The sequence below is a fragment of the Felis catus genome, chromosome D2, assembly GCF_018350175.1.
Source record: "Felis catus isolate Fca126 chromosome D2, F.catus_Fca126_mat1.0, whole genome shotgun sequence".
In the NCBI taxonomy this organism is placed as follows: Eukaryota; Metazoa; Chordata; class Mammalia; order Carnivora; family Felidae; genus Felis; species Felis catus.
In genome coordinates, this window is record NC_058378.1 from 13303715 (window position 1) to 13329476 (window position 25762).

General features: G+C 46.4%; 2 protein-coding genes across 8 annotated transcripts in view; one reads left to right on the forward strand and one right to left on the reverse strand.

Moving 5' to 3' along the window:
• B3GALNT2 (beta-1,3-N-acetylgalactosaminyltransferase 2) overlaps positions 1 to 9908 on the forward strand; it is a 61564-nt gene extending 51656 nt beyond the window's left edge. For 3 of the 4 annotated variants that reach the window (XM_023240380.2, XM_023240381.2, XM_023240378.2), the window contains 5 exons: positions 579 to 762; positions 4051 to 4176; positions 4756 to 4915; positions 5530 to 5586; positions 7321 to 9908. In XM_023240380.2, the coding sequence (XP_023096148.1) occupies positions 579 to 762; positions 4051 to 4176; positions 4756 to 4915; positions 5530 to 5586; positions 7321 to 7467 (674 nt within the window). In that variant the 3' untranslated portion in view covers positions 7468 to 9908. The remainder of the gene's footprint in view (positions 1 to 578; positions 763 to 4050; positions 4177 to 4755; positions 4916 to 5529; positions 5587 to 7320) is intronic. The other variant, XM_023240379.2, reaches the window with a different exon arrangement.
• The window catches only part of TBCE (tubulin folding cofactor E), a 90946-nt gene continuing 72827 nt past the window's right edge, over positions 7644 to 25762 (reverse strand). For 2 of the 4 annotated variants that reach the window (XM_045039916.1, XM_045039915.1), the window contains exons 5-16: positions 24059 to 24158; positions 22176 to 22278; positions 20931 to 21007; positions 19816 to 19911; positions 19235 to 19299; positions 19075 to 19139; positions 16933 to 17085; positions 15776 to 15929; positions 13470 to 13538; positions 12622 to 12681; positions 9036 to 9127; positions 7644 to 8889 (exon numbers count right to left, since the gene is read on the reverse strand). In XM_045039916.1, coding sequence (XP_044895851.1) covers positions 8797 to 8889; positions 9036 to 9127; positions 12622 to 12681; positions 13470 to 13538; positions 15776 to 15929; positions 16933 to 17085; positions 19075 to 19139; positions 19235 to 19299; positions 19816 to 19911; positions 20931 to 21007; positions 22176 to 22278; positions 24059 to 24158 — 1127 coding nt within the window. In that variant the 3' untranslated portion in view covers positions 7644 to 8796. Of the gene's footprint in view, positions 9128 to 12621; positions 12682 to 13469; positions 13539 to 15775; positions 15930 to 16932; positions 17086 to 19074; positions 19140 to 19234; positions 19300 to 19815; positions 19912 to 20930; positions 21008 to 22175; positions 22279 to 24058; positions 24159 to 25762 lie in introns of all 4 variants that reach the window. The other 2 variants (XM_045039917.1, XM_045039918.1) reach the window with 1 other exon arrangement.

Here is a 25762-nt window from a genome sequence, read left to right on the forward strand (position 1 = left end):
ACCCTAGTGATTCCTTAAGACCAGCATCCATCCAGTCTGTTGTAACTGCCTTTTTTTTTTTTTTTTAATGTTTATTTTCTTGTTTTGAGAGCGAGTACAAGGGGGAGATGGGGGCGGGGGCAGAGAGAGACAGAATCCCAAGGGTCCACCCTGGTCAGCACAGAGCCTGATGCAGGGCTCGATCTCACAACCGTGAGATCATAACCTGAGTTGAAATCGAGGACGCTTAACCGACTGAGCACCACGGTAATTTCTTTAACTGCTGTACTCCGTGATGCGGATGGGCCATATTTTCTGTTACCAACAGTGCTGGGGGGAACATCCTTGGGAGCACATGAAATACTGCCTCTAGGGCTGGGTCTGAGTGGCCTTTCCCGGTGTGCGCGTCTTCCGCCCAACAGGCCGCGTTGCTCTCCACGGAGAGCGCGTGCGCTCGTCCCGGGCCGCGAGGAGAGTTCCTATCAGCTGCTCTCCGTGAGGTGTCTCGGGGAAGGAGTGCGAGTGCACATAATGTTCCACGTTCTGGGGCTGAAGTTTACAGTGGTGTTTTTCTCCAACTCTCGGCTTTTTCTTTGTAGAAGGTGATGCTCTCTTACAAAACCTTCATTCTCGCCCTCGAAGACTCCTTGACCATATGAGTAATCTCCACAGGGAAGATGCCTTACTGAGGGAGGAAAGCAGCGTCTACGACGATATCGTTTTTGTGGACGTTGTTGACACTTACCGAAACGTTCCTGCAAAATTACTGAACTTCTATAGATGGTAAGTTGTAAAAAACGTCGGGCAGGTAGAATTTGTTTTATTGTTCTTTGGGTGTAGAAACAATTTATCAACATTAGACCACTGAATTTTTAAGTTTGTTTATTTTTGAGAGAGAGCGCATGTGCATAAGTGGGGTAGGAGCACAGAGAGAGAGAGAGAGAGAGAGAGAGAGAGAGAGAGAGAGAGAGAGAGAGAATCTGAATCAGGCTCTGCACACATTGTGGGACTCAACTGATGTGGGACTCAGACTCACAAAACATGAGAACATGTCCTGAGCTGAAGTCAGATGCTTAACTGACTAAGCCACTCAGGCTCCCCCTGAATTTATTTATTTTGAGAGCGAGCGGGCTGGGGAGGGGCAGAGAGAGAGGAAGACAAAGAGAATCCCAAGCCAGCTCCTCACTGTCAGTGCAGAGCCCAACACGGGGCCCAAACTCGTGAACTGCGAGATCATGATCTGAGCCGAAGTCAAGAGTCGGATGCTTAACCGACTGAGCCACCAGGCACCCCTGAATTTTTTTTTAAACAACCCTAAGGCCCCTGAACACCTGGGGTGTGATCTGTTGTATCCTGGTTCTTTGCGAGAACTTTTAAAATTCTGCTGCTTTCTTATTTACATAAGCAGATCCATGACATGAATGATCTTTATCAAAAACAGGGCAAAAGTTGGTTTCATTTTGAGTCATCTGCTCTGGGAGTCAAAATCGCTCCTCTGAGTCACCGTCTTGGTGGTCTCGAGCCAACATCAGGTGAAAATCTGTGAGTTTGAAAATGGCCCCCTTTCACTTGTGTTCATACCCACCGACCTAAACAGCCCGAGTATAGTTTCCTCGAGTCCAGGTTAATGATCTGAATTCTGTTCAGCTGAACATCCACATTATATTTCTATCCTCTTCTCCATGCACTTAAAAACCACTTGCCCTGGGGCCCCTGGGTGGCTCAGTTGGTTAAGGATCCAGCTTCCACTCAGGTCATGATCTCGCGGTTTATGAGTTCAAGCCCCGCATCAGGCTGTCTGCTGCCGGCACAGAGCCTGCTTCAGATCCTTGGTCCCTCCCACGCTCACACATTCTCTCTCAAAAATAAACAAACATTTAAAAATATGTAAATAAAAAAAAAATAAAAACTACTTGCCCTAATTCCAAAACTTTTATGTAAGATGAAATCCAAACACACTTGGAGTCTGCCATAACTTCCCCAACCTTTCCATATTTCGTAGACCTTGGTTGTAATTCCTACCTTAATAATAATAATGGCAATAACAACTATTTTATATATATATATATATATACATATATACATATATGTACATATATATGTACATATATATACATATATATATATATAGACAGAGAAAGAGAGAGAGTTAATATTACTAGTTACTCCAGGGTCCCCTAACATGTCATTGAGCCCTTGAACACTGTCCACCCTAAGTGCAGAGCTAACACCTGTCTCTGTCTAAACCCATAGTGTTTTCACATCTTTGTCTTTACAACTTTGTCAATGAGCTTGTTTCCTGGTGAGCCCCAGAGTCTGTTCCTGTCCCCTCTGTTGTCCTGGGCAGAGTGGGAGGTGGTCAAGCACTCTGTGGACACAGTCCCCTGGTCCTGAGGGGGAGACGGCCTGATTTTGTTTATGGAAGATGATGTTTCCTAGCTAGGGCAAATTAATATAATTTTGGGGTCACCTGGTGGGCAGAGGGCAGATATAAATAAGGGTTGGAGATTGGGGCGTGTCTGGACTATCAGGGTTTTGTTTGGATAACTGGAATGAGAAAGAGAACCTTCCTTATTTAGCTCAAGGCCGATAGTAGGGGTTCCTGTGGTAGGGGGGCCAAGGCAAGAATATAAAGAGGCAAAGAGAAGGAGTGGCGGTCCAGGAAATGGGAAATCCGGATTGTGGAGTTCTAGGGCTTTCTACAGGGAGCTGGTTGACGGTTGTGGAAGTTGAGTTGAGTTCAGATACCACCGCCAGTTTCAGCTTTGTCTCCAGTGCTCCAAACAGGTCTCTGAGGTCTCGGCCTCTCCCCTCAGTCATTACTGCCACTGTCTTGGGCCATCGTCTCCACCTGCACCACCAGTGGTGGGCTCCCAGGGTTGTGCTGGGGGACCCGCTCCCAGTTGCTCGCCTGTGCGCCCTCTTCCTTCTCTGTTCAGTTGCTTGGTCAGCGACCGCGGTGTCCTTTATCAAAAAAGTTCCTCCTGATTAGCAAATAAATAGCATGTGTGCCCGTGCTGCTAATGAGAAATAAACCTTAGAAGCACAGGGTTAAGCAACTCGGTGTGGACCTATTGTTGTTAGATTCACCGTTGTTGGGCTTAATGAAGCTTTCTCCAGATTTCCTTTCTTCAGATTTCTGTCATTTGGTTCCCTAGCGAGACTCTGGGTGTTTTGTTTTGTTTTAATCAAAGATGCATGGGGGTTGGCAGGGTGAGATGAAGTCACTTTTCTACTTGCCCTCCTCTGTCTGGGTAAATGAAGTCACCCTCCTGGGCCTCCTAAAGGTCATTTATAATAGTTTAATAGCCGGAAATCGTTTCCAAGGGGAAATATATTTCAGTGTCATAACTCTATCTTTTAAAAACCATAAAATGTGAGTGCAGCATAAATAGTGGCACAGAACAGAGCATCTTGTACAACAGCATTCTGTGTGTGGGGCCTCGTATGACACCTGTCCTCTCATCCTGGGCCCCTGTCGCAAACACACGTTACGAGGTTCGAACGCTGAATGGATTTGGTGGCCTGGCCGGAGCAAGGCCAGTAAAGTGTGGTTTGAGCATATGTTCACTTAAGGCATCTTTTTTTTAATTGTGTTCTTGTTCTTTTGTTCCTTTTATATTTTTTTATGTCTGTTTATTTGTGAGAGAGAGTGTATGTGTGTGTGTGAGCAGGGAAGGGGGAGAGAGAGAGGGAGACACAGAATCCCAAGCAGGCTCTGCACCGTCAGCACAGAGCCCGACATGGGGCTCGAATTCACAAACCATGAGATCATGACCCGAGCTGAAATTGAGCCGCACGCCTCACAGAGCCACCCAGGCGCCCCTCTTTTGCACCTGAAGTCAGCCTGGTACTTCTCTGTTATGCCACTTAGTGAACATCCAGCAGGGACTGCGGTTGGCAGCAACTTTCTGAGCAAATGTTCTCAACATCGAAGGAACAAGAAGCTGAAAAAGTGTACAGGCAGCTCAGGGACAGCTTTTCATTAAAATATTAGCGGTGTCATCGCCTTGGCGTCGCTGTGTCTCCTTGTACGGACGCACTGACTTCCGTGTTCCCTTTTGCCAACAGGACCGTGGAAACAACCAGCTTTGATTTGTTGCTAAAAACAGACGACGACTGTTACATAGACTTAGAAGCTGTGTTTAATAGAATTGCCCACAAGAATCTGGACGGGCCTAATTTTTGGTGGGGAAAGTAAGTTAAAGCTTGTTAGCCACTTGGCCTTCAGGTACCTGATCCAATGGGATGAATTTATAATGAAATACGTAAGCTGTCTTTCACAAGCAAAACATGTGAGCTGGGAAACCCCCCTCCTAGGCTCCTGGGTTACTGTATGTTGTTCACCAAGTAGAGGGAAATTCTTCGAAATGAGAAACCTCAGGCTCATGTGATGAAGGAGGAGAAACGGTAGGGCTTTTATCCTCGTGGCCCAGAAAGAAGTGGTTAGAATAAATTTGTGACACATTTCTTGAAACTGCTGCTTCTTTAGAATACAGTATGGATTAATGAGGGGTTTTTAGCGTATGTACACAAGATGGTCTGGCACTTTCAGAAACCCCACAAATGTAACCTTGAGAGAATCCGATAGACCATTCTTTTATACGCCACACCTGCCAGCTAGAGAATTGCTTTTCTTGGACTAAAAAAACACTTCTCATTCTTTGCTCACCTTTACAGCTTCGCCCTCTGTAGTGATAAGAAAGGGGTGCGGCCTCCTAGTGGTAGGACAGGGGTCAAACCAATACGAAGAGACCAACTTGTTTTGAATCTCAGTTTCAGACTGAACTGGGCAGTTGACCGAACCGGCAAGTGGCAGGAGCTGGAATACCCCAGCCCCGCCTACCCGGCCTTCGCCTGCGGCTCGGGGTACGTGATCTCCAGGGACATCGTCCAGTGGCTGGCCAGCAACGCGGGCAGACTGAAGACCTATCAGGTGACTCGGGATTTCTGACCCAAGAGTGTACAAGCTTCACCCAGCCCAGGATTCCATCGCTGACACAGAGCCGGTGTTCCCCAGGGAAAGCATGTTAGTCTGTCTGGGTAGGATTCACCCTCAGAGGTCAGGGATGCAGCCCTCGCCTTCAGATCCTGGCTCTAAATTCTATTCCTAAACCTTTTCTTGAGCCTGCTTGTTTTCAGACTATATTTTATAAGTGTAGTCCCTGGAGGAATGGAAGGCTTGACATTCATAAGAAGGAAGACGATACAGCAAGTGTTTGCTTTCTGTTGATTCCGGTGACGGTGGCAATGAACAAGCCGCCCGGCTCTCGGATCCACAGTGTCCTTCACACGGTCGTGCTGGAGGTTTAAGGCCCATGAGAAGGGCGGACCGGCCACTTGCTATATTGTCTCTAGTCTTCTCCTTGCGATGTGCAGTTCCTGGCCGCTGGCTTTTACTCTGTGTACAGGTGTTAATACGGTCTTGGCATTTGCTGGTAGAGTAACGAGAAAACAAGTAGAAAGAGGATTACGAGAACGGGTGGCATCCCGTTTAAAGATGATACAGCATTTAAACTTTTGCCTTTCAACTTCACGGGGCACGTACAGGGTGAAGACGTGAGCATGGGCATCTGGATGGCCGCCATAGGGCCCGCACGGTACCAGGTAAGCAAGCCTGACGGGGGACTGGCCCCGGGGCACTCGGAAGGCGAAGGTCCTGTGTCAGACGGGCACAAACAGTGAATTGAAGATGATTCACAGAGCTGCACTCTTGATTGAATGCACAGTGATCCACATAGGTTCGCATATAGTATTTTTCTGAGTTTAAACCAAAAGTAAAGATTTTGTAAGTTTTCCTACTCAGAGAAGAACTGGGTCTTATACGTTTGGTCAGAAATTCTTTGCCGTTTTAAAACTTAAGGAACCAGGCGCCTGGCTGGCTCAGTCGGTAGAGCATGCGACTCTTGATCTGAAGGTCATGAGTTCAAGCCCCGTGTTGGGCACAGAGATTACTAACAACAACCAAAAAACCCTCAAGGAATCAGCTGGCTTAGGTTTCCAGCAGTGGTGGTTCAAGGACCCTTCAGCCCCTCTGACTGATAGAACTAAAACATTGTAAGGTGTCTTATAAAATAAACTGATCAGTGAGCCAGGAAAAGAAATGAATTTGCAGAGACCAGAACAGAAATAGCCCTGAGAAGACAGCAGGTATAAAGCTGGGGTTTGCCTCCAAGAGTGCTGTTGAATTTTGGATTCTTGCGGCCTCCACTTTGGCCACAGAAGGTGGGCAGAGAGGCACGTGCGGGGTCTGCCGGACACGACCTCTGCGTGGCGCCCCGGCCCCAGAGCAGGGCACCCTCGCTGCAGGGGTGAACGGGAATAAACCCCCACCTGCTGGGTCAGCTTTGACAGTCTGTGTCATAGTGAAGCCCAATCTGACTTAACACTGAAGCTAACTTTCTGTATCTGCTAATTGTGCTGTCCGTGGTCTCTGTGGGCCTGAGTCTGTAGTTTGATGTTGCTTATGGAGCTTGTTTCTTGACGTGCTGAGAGACCGGTGTGCGTGACCTCATGTTCCTTGGAAATGGAGGTCTGTATTTAAAACTCCTTCCACAGAGGGCCTTACCGTCTACTTGACTGCATTACCAACGAATGTGACTCATGCTGCACACCCACCCAGGTGGTGCAGGCGGGGTTCCAGACGCTCAGGGTCAAGGCTGAGACCCAGGTTTTGTTTTCTAAATTACACACACACACACACTTTCTCCTTCCCTCCCTCTAGGGGGTCCTGGCTGTGAGTCCCCGGGCCCCGTGGCCTTTTAAAACCCAGCAGGGCCTTCGGGGCACACGTGGACTCTAGCTCCTTTCCTCTGCCACCAGTTCAAACATGCTGTGAAAAGACTTGATTCTTTCTAGCATCTTTATGTCCTGAGACGGCAGGGGTTTCTCAGGCTCTGTTGTATCACTGGGAAGCAGCTGGTGGTTAAGAGGCAGTCCCTCCTGTTCCCCTTGCCGGCATCCGCTCACCTTTACTACCCTCGCCGTGACTGACCTTGGGCAAAGTCCCGCACACTCAGTCTCTCAATCGTAAAAGGGAAAGGATTCCTACCTCACAGGTTTTAGGAGAATTCACTAGTATTTATTTATCAAGCGCCCGCTGCCATCCCCAGAATACCGTAAGCTTCCATGGGAACAGCTGCTGTTACCTCTTCCCGCAGCCGCTGGGAAACTTTCCGTTTGCGCTTCCCGGGCTTTCTGGTCACAGAAATCCCCCCCACTGCCGCCCCCACCTGCGGTGGTTTCGGTGGTTCACACGCAGGTGTCTGCCTCTGCCAGCTTTCGTGGTCTGATCTTCAAATCCGTTCCACGGCTCCCAGGTTCACCTTTGTTTTTCTCCAGGACGGCCTGTGGCTGTGTGAGAAGACGTGCGAGACGGGAATGTTGTCCTCACCCCAGTACTCCCCGCAGGAACTGACCCAGCTGTGGAGGCTGAAGGAAGCGTGTGGAGACCCCTGTCAGTGCGAAGCGGCCGGAGGAGGAGCGTAACTCGCGGTGTGTGAGGCTGAGGGTGTGTGCAAGCGAGAGTCTGAGGAGAGCCTACGGTTTGGCTGTCGAGTCCATGTGTCTTTCAGGATTGTTCTAGGTTGGCACTTTTTACCTGTAACCAATGTGACATTTCTAAACGTGTGCACAAAATTTCCTTTTTAAAAACCGACTGCTACTGTAGCCTAAGAAAAATTTTATTTCTGTATTGGAAGAACATTTGAGAAATACCAAATTGTTTTATAAAACAAAAAAGTTTCTAAAAGCTGATGTATCATTTCTAGTTTATAATTCATTACTATCACTTTTGGTTAAAATTTGGCCTAGTTCAGAAATCTTGAGTAATGACAGAGAATGTGAATTTCAACCTGGATTACAGAATAGTTCCATAAAGCATAATGAGGATAATTAAGGGCCAAAAAGAACTCACAGAATGCTGTGTGGGCACTGATACCAAAGCTTGGGGTTTCTGGAAACGTCTGAAGTGGGCAACTTGAACTTGAAAAGGAACCAATCCACTCGGTTCAGGACTTTGGTTTTAAAGTACACTTATTAAGTGGGCTAATTCAAGTTTTCTTTTGCCATTTAACACAAATCCTGAAGGTCACAGTCTGGTACTATTGAAAAAAAACAAAACTAAAATGGGGATAGAAGTCAAATACCTCTCAGGGTTTTAGTGACATAGGGAAGGATACTGCTTAAACAGTTGACACTTCAAATGAGTTTTGCTTTCCTCCTGTCATTGCCCGATGGTTCCCTACTACACGTGAATTCCCATCAGAGCTGGTCGTCACCTGTAGAAGCACGTATGCCCAGTGTAGGTGCAGCTGCAGGAAAGAGCACGGGCTTCATTTCTGCAAGTACTCTAAAAATAGTGCAGCAGAGAAGAGAGATCATAGCATATGCGTTACACACAGAAGAGGTGCCTCCCTGAGGTCCAGGGACAGTTTCCAAAATGACCTCCCGAGTCCTTTTGGTCACCTTTTAAACTAGTAGTAACAGTGGAATTCCATTAAAACTGGTCTTATGCTGGACCTTAACTGTGTTCAGATTTCATTAGACTAGCTAGGTTCTATTTAATATTTAAAGTAGCCATGAACTATAAATACGAAATAAAATCAGAGAGTCATTAGCAGTAACCAAGGCTTTGCACCTACTGTTATATATATGCCTAGAAATGGTCTCTTCCCAATGAAAAATACCACTTTTTCTCTACTTAGGGCAAGTTGTAAAACCTCTTCTTCTGACAGAATTGTTCCAGAGAATCATTCCTTTCCAGTGAACCCCAGTCATGATAAAACAGTGGAGTCTCTGAACTTGATTAGTTGGCTGTTACCATCGCACTAACAGGTAGTCTCCGTTTTCCACAGAATAGAACTGTAATGACTGCTGGTCATTTTCTAGCTCAATCTCTCTGCCAGGCATCTAAAAACAGAACAAAGGGTTAATACATCAAAGATGTCTGTTTTTCACCGAGAATCCAGCCGAGTCACAAAAGCCCCAGCTGAATGACGTGTCTTACGGGGGGGCGGGGACCTAAGCTTGACTCTGTGTTTCGCTGGGCAACTTACTTTGGGACTTTCGTAGGACAGCAGAAGTTCTGACACAGGAACTTTGAGAAGACGTGACAGCAGTCCCTTCACCTTCTGAATGGTCATGGAATCTGTCAAAAGACACACCCTCAGTTCCCTTGAATAACAGTTCCGTGTCAAACGAGCTCACGTGACAAGCCCACAGTCGCAGTGACTCAGTGTTCCATCATTAGGGAAAGGCTCACCTGCCCCGGGGCGGCGAGAGCCGGGTCCACACCACCTACTGGACATTCGGGAAGCTGTGGGAAACGGAGCCAATGTTTGACCTAAGTGCCCTTGACAATGGCTTTTCATTACCATCTCAGTGGTGTTTAATATCTCCTCCTTACTCTGAAGAAACCGGAAATCCTATTCTCTGCACAGAGGGGTAAATGTGAGTAAAACCCTGACCTTCCTAAACCTCTGTGATCACTCACTTCTGGATGGCTGAGAGAACGCTGGGGCGGGGCGCCCCGAGGACGTCTGTCCGTCCCTCTGCCTTGGTTTCCTCCCTGGGGAGTGAGGGAGGCCCAAGTGGTCTATAGGCTCCCTTGGAGCGCGCCCAGTCTGTGGGGATTATGACGTGTAAATGCGCTTGACATGCGAGGGGGATTTACTCAATGAGCAAATGCTTTGGTTTGTTCAGAAAACGCTATGAACTTCTTTCCAAAGATGGGTTGTGGTAAATACTGGATATTTTGGTGATGAGAAATAGTTTCTCTGAAGCTTTAGCTGGAGGTACAGCAATAGTGTGGTGTTCCTACAAATATCACATGTATTCAAATATTTTTCTATCAAAAATGATTTTTGTAAAAGCTGTGTGTTTTTATGCAACTTGTCATAATAAATGTTATCTTTATTTTAGAATAAAAACTGGCCTTATTTATGTATTGAATATAAACACTTGACACTTGTAATTTTAATGAACGTAACTTGTTCTTTTACGTGTGAACCTGTGTAGATAATCTTGTCCTTTCAAAAGCCTTAGGTGGACCGGCTTTCCTTGTTTGGAGGGTGATCAGCGATGGGTTAACTCCTCCACAGCAACAGGGAAGACACATTCCTAACTCACATCAGAAACAGAAAGTTTGGTCACAAAACAGTCCTCAGAAGAAATCTGCCTACTCGCACTGTGTCTTTAGAAAAACAGCAATTTGCATGTAATGCTCTAAATAACAATACCATTTTTAATGTGAAAGTAACACGATTGTCTTCACATTTAGAAAACGTAGAGATGGTTAACTGTCCCTGTGCCTCCCCATGACCACTGTTAGAATTTTAACGGGTAGGGCGCCTGGGTGGCTCAGTCGGTCAAGCGTCCGACCTCAGCTCAGGGCATGATCTCATAGTGAGTTCAAGCCCCACGTCGGGCTCTGTGCTGACAGCTCAGAGCCTGGAGCCCACTTTGGATTCTGTGTCTCCCTCGGCTGCTCCTCTGCTTGTGCACTCTCAAAAAATAAAATAGGACATTAAAAAAAATTTTTTTTTTAAGTTTAACAGGTATACACTTCCAGGCGTTCCTCCATTTCTAGAAGGATGGACAGGTTTCACCTGCAGTGGTCCATCTTTTATCTCTTCACGCCAGTTCCTCTAGACCTGCACAGCCCAGCACAGCCGCTGCATGGCTAGTGAGCACCTGAAGTGCGGGGAGTACGACTCAGGAACTGAATTTTATGATTTCAATGTAATGCATTTAAATGGTGGCTCGTGGCAGCCATCCTGGACAGTGCGGCTCTAGACCTACTTCATTCTCTTTAAAGATCCGTGATACGGCAACGCGTGGCCCAAACTTAACCACTTATTTCTCCACCGGTGAACATCTGTTTTTAATTCTACCATCACAAGTGCCACAAGGTAGAATGCTCAGTCGTACCGTATACCCATACGTATGGGCAAAAGACGATGTTGCAGTCCTTTACATTTCCTTATCACGTTTTGAAGAACAGTTATGTTGGTGGTTGAACAGGGGCAGCATGTGGCGTAAAAATCAATAGCGAGAACTGTTGTAATCTGCTGCCTTGCTGCCAGGTTTCGAGAACACAGGACTCCGATTCTGTACTGCTTGAAGCAGTAATTATTACATATAATTTCTATGGATGATTCTGCTGGGTCCATCTGAAGATGAATACAAATCAGTGCATGAACATGGTGGGTGTTCCAGGGGGCACCGCATCTCAGAAGAACTGGGACACAGGTATAGAGAGTGGGAGAGGAGAGGGTGAGGCCACACTGTCGCCATCGGCCTAGAGCCACAGTCACACGCACACCCAGCCACAGTCCTTGACGGATGGAGCTTGGTGCCCTTCCCCAAAGAAGCCCTTGAACAGAAAGCTGAACTCAGGGCTGACAACATTCTTGAGCAAATACTCCTCAGTAATAACCTCCCCAGGAGTTGATTTTATCGATCTGGAAAGTAAAGGGAAAAACAAACGCGATCCAAAGCCTACTACATTAACAAAAAGCTCTGGGTCTCTCACTGGTCTGTCCCCGTGAGTGTCTTTACCGACAGTACTTAAGTCTGAAAACAGAATAACCAAAGGGGAGCCACTACTTTGAATTCATGGTGATCTAACAGCACAATTACAGATCACAGGAACAGAAATTAGACTGCTAAGGAAAATGGAGTAATACTGGTATTAAATGACAGTTACCAGTCAGAAAGGTACCCCTGTGAGTACAAACCCTTCCATAAGCGATACTGTGAGCTTGTGGGATTTGATAAAAAATTAATTTAAAAATAAATGTGAATTGACTGCACTGACAGGCAAACAAAGAAAAGTCTTTTACTAGAGTCATTTATGGTGATCTACATTCCATTTCTTGGGCAAATCCTCACTGTTCTAAATTTAACCTGTTGATATTACTATTTAACTCTGAATCAAGTTTAATCTTGAGAATTCACAGTATACTCAAAAGATGGGCTGTAATTTTTTCTAAGTTTAAGGTCACTTAGAGCAGTCTAGTTTGTTGACACAGAAGTATTTTCGGAATAAAATGAATTCAGTTCCAGCAACACTAATGTTTAGACAGAGTTCCGAAGTAGCTTTTCCAAAAGAAAACCATTTCAGTGTTTCCGTTAAAAGACCACGTCTGAGAACTTTCCACAGGGACTCCCGATCGGTAAGGAGTCGAGCGTATGAGAAGTCACAGATGTCCAAATAATTCACAGTTCGGGTCACTAGGACACATTTCCTGTTTTATGAAGGGATGGTGAGACGGACCTCAAGCCCAGTGAAACAGTCTCTCTGGACCAGAGCAACCATTTGAGAACTAAACCGAGGTGGATGCAGGAAAGGCCAAGCCAGTCCAGCACTAATGACTTTGGCTGAAGATGTAAATGTACGCAGGGGCTTGTGGTTTAACAGGACTTTCCTAGATCAGCTGATATGGTTACAGGAGACTCGGGCTTCCCGGAAGGGGTTGGGGGGAGGGGGAGGACGAGGATGCTGGCACGATTAGTTGTATTTTAGATCATAAAAGATTAGTGGAAACCTATCAACTCTAGAAGTTCGGACACTTTGCTTCTAGCCAACTCGTAGGCCAGCAATTCATAAGCGCAACGAGTGGAAAAGCCTGTTTTTCTTACCTGGCAGTTGTTTTTCTGTGACTTTCTGATCAACCTGATTAGGATATTTTATCTTCAGTGCTTGAAGGAAAAAAGGAAAGAGAGTGACTGAGACCTACTGTAATAAGGATTTAAATTACACACACACGTTAACAGCAGCTGACAAATGATAATGGCTTTTCAGTACAGCTTGGCTCAAATCCTAATAAAGGGTCTTACCGATGTTGAAAATCCCTTCTGTTAATACTTCACAGAATTACTAACAACAACAAAAATGGCTGGACCAACGTTCTAATGCCATCCCTTCTCCCCTTAATAGTCCTTTCCTGAGAATTTGGCTGTGTGTTCCAGTGTAAGAAAAGTCACAAATTTACAAATCACAAGTCCATTCACTTCTCACATACTGCCCATTTATAACACCATTAGGTGAATTGAAAGCATGAGAATTGCCAAAATGTCCAATATAAGAATTAAAATTCTTTTAAAATGTTTATTTTTGAGAGAGAGAGAGAGAGAGAGAGAGAGAGAGACACAGACACCAGGCATGAGTGGGAAAGGGACAGAGAGAGGAGGAGACAGAATCCGCAGCAGGCTCCAGGCTCCGAGCTGTCAGCACAGAGCCTGACGCGGGGCTCAAACCCACGAACCGCGAGATCGTGACCTGAGCCAGATTCGGACACTCAACCGAGCCACCCAGGCGCCCCCCAATATAAGAAGTTAGATAGCCTTGAGAATTCATCATTTCTCTAAAAACTGAAGTACTCACTTAGTACTTACTTAAGAGAAACAATCACTATTAGCTCATCACTATCTTTCCGCGCCTAAGGACGCTAATACAAATACGTGGTCTTTGAGTGTGAGGTTCTTACTTAGTAGCTGGTTTTTGAGCAAAAACGGCTGTCGTGTTTTGAGTTCCCCGTCTTCAGGTGCACCATATTCTGCGGAAGAAGAAATAAAAAAGGATGAGTGATAAGCCTTAAGCCACCGGAAGCAAAAACACGAACAGTAAGTGTTTGCATAGCCTTTTCCCTTCCGGGGATAAACCTCGCAGCGGCTGCCACGCTAACCTGGCAGCGGGGTCCTTTTATTCAGTTACTGGTTTGCTTATTTTTAGGAAGGGCGGACGCAACTGCTTGCAAGCCTGGGACCCTCCATCACTGATCCTCACAGACGGCGCCCCGACTCGAGCTGGCAAGAGGAGGCTGGGCTTTCAGACACTTAGGACACTTTTTATTCAAAGTTTCACCTTTGCTAACCGTTCCCTCGCATTCTGGGTCCTGAGAGAGAAGCCTGGTGCCATCTGGGACACAGCTCATGGGACACCTTCGAGTCTCGGCCAGAGCGTGCGACACCAGGCCGGGCGCTCAGCACCTCCCCCTGCCTGGGAAGGGGATCCCATAGGAGGACATCAGAAAAGCTGGAGCCTTCCTGCTCGAACTTCTGCTGGGCCAACCAGAGACCGCGTTTCTAGAAATACCCCCAAGTATCTGTGCTTTTGTCTCGTAGCGTTCTCAGCCGTGAAATACTGGGCCGTAGGCACAGGAATGCGTTAGAATCTTCCCTTCCCGTCACCTCCCCCAAGTGCTGCAGAATTCACCTAAGGTGGCCAGGAAATTGGGCCAGCTAATAGAGTGATTTGAAAGCAATTCCCATAGGCAGCTTTTCTTCCTCAAAGATCATGTTCCAGCCTGAAGCGCTTATGCGGTGAGCTTCTTGCATTAGGAAATATATATTAAAAAAAAAAAAAAAAGAAAATCACATAAAAGTGAAATTTGGAATAATAATGAAGTCAAAACAAAATGGAAAGTTACATCAGGGACTAAGAATCATGAAGTCATGGCTTCAGTGCCTGAGGACCCAGGCTGGCGAGGGTGAGGAAGTACCTTGTGTTCCCAGTGCCCAAACCAGTAGGGGACACGCACACGGGGAGCTCTCAGGACAGAGTGCTGACCAAGTACCGTGCACTCGTCTGAACTTTCCTGGACGTTAGAATTAGCTGGGGAGCTTAAATGCCAATGCCCAGATTCTACCTTGACATCTGTGTGTTTTTTTAAGTTTATTTATTTTTGAGAGACCAAGAGAGAGTGAGCAGGGGAGGGGCAGAGAGAGAGAATCCCAAGCAGGCTCCGCACTGTCTGCACAAAGCCCGACATGGGGCTCCAACTCACGAACCGTGAGGTCACGACCCAAGCCGAAACCAAGAGTCAGATGCTTAACCAGCTGAGCCACCCAGGCGCCCCTTAATTTTTAAAATGCCCTCAGTACGTTTCTGGGGACACACACCCCAATGTTTATAGCAGCACTATCAACAATGGCCAAAGTATGGAAAGAGGCCAAATGTCCATCGGTGGATGAATGGATAAAGAAGATGTGGTATATATATACATACAATGGAATCTTACTCGGCAGTCAAAAAGAATGAAATCTTGCCATTTGCAGCTATGTGGATGGAACTTAGAGGGTATTATGCTAAGCGAAATTAGAGAAAGACAAAAATCATGACTTCACTCACACGAGGACTTTAAGCGACAAAACAGATGAACATAAGGGAAAGGAAACAAAAATAATATAAAAACAGGGAGGGGGACAAAACGGAAGAGACTCATAAATATGGAGACCAAACTGAGGGTTCCTGGAGGGGGTGTGGGAGGGGTGATGGGCTAACTGGGTAAGGGGCACGAAGGCATCTACTCCTGACATCATTGTTGCACTATACGCTAATTTGGATGTAAATTTAAAAAAAAATGAAATTAAAATGCCCTCAGTACAACCCGAGTCGAGATACGCTGGAGTGCTTCCTGCCCCCCTTAAAGGAGGGAGAGTACTGCCTCCTCCAGCAGGGAGTCAGGTGAGCACGCACAGCTGCTTTCTGTCCCCGAATGCCAACCTCTCTCTTCCGGCAGCGCACGCCCTTTCCCAGCTTGCTTCCTTCTGCTCAGACAGCTGCCTGCTTCTCTTTCCTAAAGGCAGTGGTTTAATTCTTGCTCCCAACTCGCTGGAGCGGCCCCAGGAAAGCACCCGTCAGCTATGCAGAGGAGTACGAAGAGACCCAGAGGAGAAAAACGGTGGCACCGAGGGTCCCCTTTGCTCCCCAGCTGTTCTAGCTGCAAGGCCGCTGGCAGGGAGGGGGGCGGGGGTCGCCGCGCAGGGAAGGCTCCGGGCCTCATGTACGTACTCAGACAGAGGGACTGGTATCTGGGATGGGCTGCAAGAAATTCTTCATTTGGCCTGTTTTTGTCTGGATCCTGATGTCCGCCAGCCTTTTTCCATTCATTTCCAAATGCTTTTCGGTAATCAAGCTCAGCCCCACGCCTTTCCTCTGGTAGAATCTATATTAATGTGAATAAAAACAGGTCTGTTAAGGTGTTTTGTTTTTTTTTTTAATGTTTATTTTCGAGAGCTCATAAACAAGGGGGAGGGGCAGAGAGAGAGGGAGGCACAGAATCTGAAAACCGGCCCCAGGCTCCGAGCTGTCAGCACAGAGCCCGACGCGGGGCTCAAACTCATGACCCAGGAGATCGTGACCCGAGCGGAAAGAAGCCGGCTCCGCTGAGCCACCAACTGACCCACCAGGCACCCCCGTTAAAGTGTTCTTCTAATGAGTGTTTGCATTTTGTACCCTGTCCTTCCTCCACTCTTCACACACACAGAATAATCACATCGAGAGGGACAACGCTTCATATGGCTTTACCTTTCCTCGCTAACACGGACAGAATTCAAGAGTTTACTGAAGAAGAAAAACCAGTTTCGGTCTTACGCTTTTCTTCATGAGAGTATTTGTCCACCTGCCGGCGTGTGGGCTGCGGCAGGTGCCCTGGGCCCCTGGGGGCGCTGACACCACAGGCGAACGGCCCCACCTGGGCGATCGGCTGAGGAGAGGACAGGCTCTGCGGTTCTGTGCCCCGTCTGCCTCTGCCCCCCCAGGAAAAGGAGCAGGTGCCCAGAATCCCTCGCCCCTCCTCAAGGGGCAGCTAGGCAACTTCTGTCCTCACCCGAGTAACGCCGCCTCCTGAGGAGTCGGAAAGAAAGACTTCTTAGTACCGCACAAGGGTAGTATTTTACCATATGGGGGAAAAGCTACATCTGAACCCTTTACAAGATTCAGGGGCGCCCGGGTGGCTCAGTCGGTTAAGCGTCCGACTCTTGATCTTGGCTCCGGTCCTGATCCCATGGTTTGTGAGGTCGAGCCCCGTACAGGACTCTGTGCTGACAGCGTGCAGCCTCCTTGGGATCCCGCTCTCCTTCTCTCTGCCCTTCTCTCATTCACGCACTCACATGCGCTCTCTCAAACAACCAACCATAAAATACCTCATCGTGATACTAAGCGCCCACCTCACATTTGTTCAGGGTCTTCAGCTGACCGATTTTGGCGATGATGAACTGGCGTGTGGTCTGTGGTCCGCTGCCTCCTTCCGTCAGGGGGTTTCTTACGCAGGACAGAGCACGCAGACTCTGTAACTTATCCAGCTCGTTGATAAACGACCACTGAAACCCAACGGAAAAAATACGTGAATATAAGCATGTTTCAGGCTACTTTCCTAGATGATCTGAACTAGCCAGAGAAAAGCATGAATCTCCAGTTCCAATCCGAGGCACTGGATCTCATCATGCACCAAGCACCCACTAAGAAGACCGTGCGCTTTTACTCTAGAACTGTGCCGTGTAAAATGACCGTCTGCTGACGGGTGAATTAAACTAATTTCTCTGTTAATATTTTTGGGTTTTCTGAGGAGTTTCACCCTGAGGAAGCACTTCTCTTTCAGTCTAAAGTATCTTTGGGGCACCTGGGTGGCGCAGTCGGTTAAGTGTCCGACTTCAGCCAGGTCACGATCTCACGGTCCGCGAGTTCGAGCCCCGCGTCGGGCTCTGGGCTGATGGCTCAGAGCCTGGAGCCTGTTTCCGATTCTGTGTCTCCCTCTCTCTCTGCCCCTCCCCCGTTCATGCTCTGTCTCTCTCTGTTCCAAAAATAAATAAACGTTGAAAAAAAAATTTTAAAGTATCTTTTGGCTACAGCAAAATAGAAAGTTTCTGCAGAGCAAGGGAAACCATCAACAAAACTAAAAGGCAACCTACAGAATGGGAGATCATCGCAAATGACATATCCAATAAAGGCTGAGTCCAGAATATGTAAAGAACTTGTAAAACTGAACGCCCAAAAGACAAATACAGTAAAACCTTGGATTGTGAGTAACTTGTCCTGCGAATGTTCTGCAAGATGAGCAAACTTTTCTGATAAATTTAACTTGATAAACGAGCAACGTCTTGCAATACGAGTACTACGTGAGGCCGAATGTCACATGATCACAACCGAGCCAGTGGTTCTTGAAATTCGCTTTGATATACGAGTGCTTTAGAGTATAGCTTGCCTCCGGAACAAATTATGCTCATAAACCAAGGTTTTACTGTGATTCGATTAAAAATGGGCAAAAGAAATGAACACATTTCTCCAAAGAACACATCCAGATGGCCAACAGATACAAGCAAAGATATTCAACGTCACTCATCATCAGGGAAATGCAAATCCAAACTACAATGAGGTATCATCTCACACCTGTCAGAAGGGCTAGTATCAAAAACATAAGAAGCAACAAGTGTTGGTGAGGATGTGGAGAAAAAGGAACCCTTGTGCATTGCTGGTGGGAATGCAAACTGGTGCAGCCACTGTGGAAAACGGTATGGAGGTTCCTCAAAAAGTTAAAAACAGAACTCCCTACAATCCAGTAATCGCATTACTGGGTCTTTACCCCCAAAGTACAAAAACACTAGCTTTGGGATACATGCACCCCTATGTTTATTGCAGCGTCGTTTACAAGAGCCAAATCATGGAAGCAGCCCAAGTGTCCATCAATAGGTGGCTGGATAAAGAAGACGTGGTATGTATGTGTGTGTGTGTATGTATACACACACACACACACAAATATACACACACACACATACACACACACACATACACATACACACACACACACACACATATATATAGTAAAATATTACTCAACCCTCAAAAAGAATAAAATCTTGCCATTTCCAACAACATGGATGGAGCGAGAAAGTATTATGTTACATGAAACAAGTCAAAGACAAATACCCTATGATTTCACTCATGTGGGATTTAAGAAACAAATGAACAAAAGGAAAACACAAGAGAGCGAGACAAACTAAGAAACAGAATCTTAACTCTAGAGAACAAACTGATGGTCACCAGAGGGGAAGGGGGTGGGGGTGAAATAGGTGATGGGGATTAAGAGCACACGTATCACGATGAGCACTGGGTCCCGTGGGGAGGTGTTGAATCCCTGTATTGCACACCCGAGACTAACAGGACACTGCATGTTAACTCTACTGGAATTAAAGTTAAACCCTTTAATAAAGAATAGTCTTAAAGTAAAATATTTTTTAATAGAAGGAACCTGCAAACGCCATCGTAAGAGTGGAAGTGAGGATACAGTGTGCACATTGTGAAGAAGCTCTTACTTGCGAGATCTGATTGTCATTCACTACAAGGTACTGCAAGGAAGGAAACATTGATGTTTTGCACCCTGGAAAAAAGGAGAATTAAGTCACACGGCAGAAGTGAAAGAAAGCGCAGAAGTATGGGCTACCGGGCGGGGGGAGTAGAGTTAATCTCAAATACCAGTTCCTGCATCCGGAAAATGTAGAGAAGAAATTCCGACGTCAGAAAGGATTAGTTGTTCTAATCTGAAATTTAAAATGTTAAATTTGATTGCAAGGAACAATATAAAATGCTACAGGCGGTCAACCAGACTAGATTTGTAATGCTCTTCCCCCACCCTAGGTTTTTGTGCCCCATGAAATGCTTAGAAACCACAGAGTCTGGTTTAGGGCGCGCAGAGAGGACTGTTCACGCTACGTTGTGAGGGCTCCCCAGTCACCTAACTGCTCCTGGTGCCCGCGGCGGTGCCACGTGTTAACGGGTCTCCAAGAGCAAACAGACATGATCTGACTTCCTTAAGTTTAATGAATGAAGACTTCTGACATTAGCACCAGGCCGAGTTACCCTTTCCTCAATGACCTCGTACAGACACAGACTGCGCACCATGTGGTCTGCAAACACCTCCTCTACGTAAATTCAGAGAAAAGTTTCCCAAAGGGGATTCGTGTGTGAATTCCATCTGAGCAAGTACACACAGCCTACGATGCATTCACTAAAAACCTCCTAAGCACTGCTGTAACGGCATTTTAGGAGCAAATTACCTGGGGAGATGCGCTATGAGAAACAGCTGATTTTCATCAATTAATGGATTAGAGGAAAGGTCTAATAACTTGACCGTCTGTAGAACATCCGCCGGCCTGTGTGGAAAATCAAAGTGTGTCAACATGAATTTAATCTGACTTGTCTTCAAAGACACATGGCTTTTAAAATACCTGCATTTGGTGTAAAGGAGGTGAAGGGAGCAGGAGGCGAGTGGACAGGACTTTGAAAGGGCAACAGGAGGGAGGGACCTTGCAGTGCTGGAAATGTCCTCTATGTGGATGGACCAACTTCAGGATCCTGGCTGTGGTATCGCACCCATGGGAGAAAGTGGGTGATGGGTACAGGGGAGCTCTGGGCATTATTTCTTATAACTGCATGTGAACCTCAAATTATCCCCAAATAAACAGTTTCACTTAAAAACACCTGCATTCGCCTGTATAATAAGTCGTTCCATACAGTGAAGTCTCATTAGCTTGAATCCTTTCGTTGGGAATGTATTATAAATTTGCCCACGTTTAATTTCACATAGTAATTTAATGATATCAACAAAAGAGGCAAGACAACGTATTTAATTTACTCAAGGAAAATAAGCTTTTCCATAGACTCAGTACATCAATCTTACACACACAGTGCTACCTACGATGCAGGATTTGATCCGTATAAAAGCATTTCCTCTAGAACCTCCATTTAGAAACAGAAGTTAACTATATTTCTATGAAGCTACTAAAGTTCTGGTCTTCAAATATGTTTAATTCAAGGCTTACACTCCGATGGGCTGTGAGTAATTTGTGAGTAATAAGCATTTTCCCATTCTTATTTGCAAATCCTTAAAAAAAATAATGTTGGGGGGCGCCTGGGTGGCTTAGTTAAGTGTCTGATTCCATTTCTGCTCAGGTCATGATCTCACGGTCTGTGGGATCAAGCCCCACATCAGGCTGTGTGCTGAAAGTGTGGAGCCCGCTTGGGATTCTCTCTCCCTCTTTCTCTGCCCCTTCCCCCCCATACTCTCTCTCTCAAAATAAATAAATAAAATTGATGATGGGTATAATGGAGATCATGTGTTTATTCAGGATGGCTGAATGGTGACACACACGTGGACGTGAACCCTTGTTACCTTTCTGAAATGGAGATGTCGTTAGACTTGAGGTACAGCTCCTCCAGGACCGGCCACCCAGGGGCGCACCGCAGCACCTAGAAGGGAAACTCCGGTCAGGGCGAAACAGCCTCTACTGGTCCTTCCTGTGTGTTTACTACTGTACCTTCCCCATCAATTCAGTTCAGTTACTGTTTGCGAAACAAAGTGCCCTACGGACATTTCATCGCAGACTCTAATTCAGGCCAGGAGTGCTAGTGGACGGGCGGTAACACTTAAATGTTAAGAGCTGTGTTTTAATGACACGGCCGCATAGACATCGGGCACTCTAAGCTACGAGCGGGCCATCCAGGGGCGTCCTGAACTGTACAAGTCTCCTGCGAAGTAGACTTGCAGACAGGACAGTTTGCTTAACCAAAAAAGTAAGGGACTTGAGGTCCCCACCTGTCCTCGATTCTCAATGCCAACCCGGGTTTGCGAAGAAGACGCTAATCGGACGGTACTTCGCAACCATGGTTTCTAAATTTCCCCACTTGCACTTCATCCCCAGCATCTCGATCTCCAAGTGCCCTTCCTGTTCTGATGCTCAATCTGAACCCACTCACCAGGAAGGAGCCCTAGGACACAGGCGCACCAGGCAGAGGTGATTCGTCCCTAAGGGAGGTGCCTCGGTGGCATTTCGTAGACGAACCACTTGGCTGGGGATATACTTATCTGCACTTGGTTCGAAAAAGGAATATTCTGGGTGTGTGAGGTCAGTTAACCTCAAACAGAAAATAGTAGTGCCAGCTATAAATCCCAAACGCTGCCGGGTGAAGGACCCCCGAGTCCACTTTCGAGCCCAGCTGTATATGATGAACGGCGGCTTCCAAGAGCCAAACTGCAAGCAAGAAAAGGATGCGAGAATCTTTTGGCAGCTGCGCCTCGGAGCACTTGCGGGAAAACCCAGCGAGCTAAAAGCCCAATCCACAGCTAACTTGGGGGCTTTCTAAGTTCAGCCTGTGTGAACTGCACAGCATTATGGAACGCCACCGTCTAGAACGACGGCAGAACAAAACAGAAGGAGCCGAGAGAACACCGATCCCAAGATAGAAAATTCTACCTCACTACAACAATTTTGTAACTCCTTTCTGTGAGGCAGTTTAAAGGATCCTATTATTTGGATAATATGATTAACATGAAGGCACAGTTGTGCCTCAATTGCCTCTCAAGCCAAGAATTTAAAATTTCTTATCTCTGGGTAACAAACTAAAGAAACATGATTACCTCAGCCCACGTTATTCCTGTTCGGTTAAGAACTAAAACCTTCAGTGCAGGAAATGTTCCAGCTAGAGATGGTGAAACCGAGGGAAAGTGGAGTTTATTCTCACTGTGTAGAAAAAGAAGACACATGTGCTGAATGCTTGCTCTCCAGGGGGCCCGAGTGAAAGTCATAGAAAGCAACAATTTGGGATTTAATATGAGACGTTTGGTTTGTTTCCACCTTAAAATGAAATTAAAGGTGCCTGGGGGCGCCTGGGTGGCGCAGTCGGTTAAACGTCCGACTTCAGCCAGGTCACGATCTCGCGGTCCGTGAGTTCGAGCCCCGCGTCGGGCTCTGGGCTGATGGCTCAGAGCCTGGAGCCTGTTTCCGATTCTGTGTCTCCCTCTCTCTGTGCCCCTCCCCCGTTCATGCTCTGTCTCTCTCTGTCCCAAAAATAAATAAACGTTGAAAAAAAAATTAAAAAATGGAATTAATTAAAAACCAAAGGAGTCCAGACTATCAGTCCTACTGATACGCTATACCTAAGGCTGTAATTTTGCTTCTCCAGAGTCTCTAAACCCCTCTTTTCCATTAGGATGGATCAAATAAATCACCACCTTTTCAATTTTCTCTCATGATCCTCATCTCAGGACTCAATCCTGATGGTCTTTTTTTTTTTATTTACTTAAAAATTTTTTTTTCAATGTTTATTTTTGAGAAACGGAGACAGCACGAGCAGTGAAGGGGCAGAAAGAGAGGGAGACACAGAATCTGAAGCGGGCTCCAGGCTCTGAGCTGTCAGCACAGAGCCTGACGCGGGGCTCGAACTCATGGACTGTGAGATCATGACCTGAGCCGAAGTCAGACCCTTAACCGACTGAGCCACCCTGGCTCCCCCGACAGTCTTTTTGAAAGAAGATACCATTAAAACATGTTAGTCCTTATTTCCAGAAGAGGAGACACTGTGGGTCAACTTACACCCTTTGCTCTATTTGAAGCACAATTAATTTAGGCCTGACCATCTACTATAACTGAATCTGCCTGAACCAGGCACAACCCACCTATCTATGTAAAGCTGGCTCGAGTATGAAAGGGGATGCCTGGCTGAGGCCTTGGAAAATAAGGTTCAGAGATTGAAACTAAGCAAGAATTTGAAAAGGCCTGGAGAATTATGGTGTTAGTGAAACATGTATCTTGATGGAAAATCCTTATCAGAACTGAATGAAACAGCAGTGCAGTGAAATTATTCATTCCTAAAGCAATTAAATGCTAGAAACTTCAGAATGGAGAAGCACCTTTTTTTTTTTTTTTTTAAAGATTTTATTAAGTAATCTCTACACCCAGCGTGGGACTCGCACTCATGACCCCAAGATCAAGAGTTGCACGCTCCAATGACTGAGTGAGCCAGGGTGCCCCCAACAAGCACTGTTCATAGCAACTCTCCAATTCTTCAGTTAAATACCAACTCCTCCAGATGGCCCATCCTTCATGGTTAGGCTCACGAAAAATATGGAGATCTTGCTCAATAGGCCAACCCACACCAGCCAATCAAAGGAAAACATATTCCACTCCCCCCCCCCCACCCCAAAAAAGGGATACCTGGCTGGCTCGGTCAATAAAGCGTGTGACTCTTGATTTCGGGATCGGGAGTTGGAGCCCCACATTGGGCACAGAGACTAAAAGTAAGTAAAACACACCCCTATAGTGAGTCACCTCGTGTGACCATTTGAAAAACTACAATAACCAAGGAATATTAAATACTAAGTCAAAGAAAAAGTTAGAGTAAGTAAAGTCTTAAATTCCAGTAAGCTCTCTCCCCCCTCCTTCCCACAGCGATGTCGTGAGGGAACAAGGAAAGATCAGGAGTTTTATACCAGGTGACAAATGGACGTCCAAGGGTTCATACCTGAGATTAAGAACTTCCAGGTGTTTGAGCTGATCAGCAATACTTAGGACTTCATCCCATGAGGACAGCAGGTTTCTTGACAAATCTACCCTTCTGATATCTCAAAGCACACATTAAGAAAGAGCGATATAGAAAGATTCAGACAAGACATAACAGTAGTTACCTCTTAATTCTGGAGCATGGATTTTTATTTACTTATTTATTTTTTACCTTACACTCTCTATCTTGCTTGGAATTTTTTCCTTTTCTTCCCTTTACTTTTCCCTTTATTTATTATTATTTTTTTTTTAATTTGAGAAAGAGAGAATTTTAGCAGGCTCCACGCCCTGCATGGAGCCTGACATGGGGCTCGATCTCACAGCCCTGGGATCATGATCTGACCCCAAATCAAGAGCCAAATGCTCAACCAAGTGAGCCACGCAGGTGCCCTACTTTTTACCTTTTTAAATCACAGAACTCTTACTTCAGATCCTGTGTCTCCCTCTCTCTCTGCCCCTCCCCAGCTCATACTCTCTCTCAAAAATAAATAAACATTAAAAAAAATATTTTTAAAAGGAGGCACCTGGAGGGCTCAGTCCATTAAGTGTCTGACTTCGGCTCAGGTCATGATCTCACGGTCCGTGAGTTCGAGCCCCACATCAGGCTCTATGCTGACAGCTCAGGACCTGGAGCCTGCTTTGGATTCTGTCCCCCTCTCTCTCTGCCCCTCCCTAGCTCACACTCTGTCTCTCTCTCTCTCTCAAAAATAAATACAAAAAAAATTTTTAATCACCCAATTCCTTATTTAGAAATGAAAGTTTATCATATACTGCAAACTTAAGACAAACGTCTACAATCGAGTAAATAAGAACCAAATGTTATAACCAATGCTAAACCATCCTGAGGATGTCCAACAAAAAGAGAAAAGAGAACCGTGTTAGTGACTGATTTTAAGCACCTAAGGTGTACCCGCAGGCCTTGTCCTGGGCACTACCTACGGCTGCGGCCTCACGGCCACGCACACGCCTTCTCCTACGGTGCATCATTCTGCTCTGCAGGAACCTCCAAATCACGAGTGGCATCCCCAGGACACGCAACAGGGGTTAGCATGGACAAATGTCCTAAAGTGCTACGGAGGATTTGGGAATTCAGGGGATAAATTAGGAGGACGGAAAGAAAAAGGCACGGAGCTGAATCCTGGAGGGGAGTGCCATGCCGTCCAGAAAGGCACAGCTTAGCAGAACCCCCGGGGACAGAGAAATGGGAAGAGAAGCTTGGAGCAGGACGGGGCGGCTAAAGGAGAATCTTGCATACTACTCTGCTATGGAGGGAAATTATTCAGCTCATCCATCTATCCCGCAAGTGTCGGGGCCCGGAGTATAGCAGCGAACACTGGGGGAGACGGCGTTAAGCACGTGGCTCTGCAACATGCCAGGTACAGACACAGGCTCAGAGTAACAGAGCAAAGGACAGAGGAAAGGGGTGTGGGGGGCTGCATATACATTGGTGGTGGAAGCCCATCTTCTCTGTGAAGGTGCCACTTAAGCGGAGCAGCTCAGCAAATGAAGAAATGCCATCTTGGAGAAGAGCATCCGGGCAAAGAGAATGATACAAGCAAAGGCCCTATGGTTATAGAATGCAGGTGACCTACGACAGGGACAGCGAGCTCCAGTGTGCCTGGGCAGAGGGGGTGCGGGGTGCTGGAAATGCGGTCACATGGGCCGC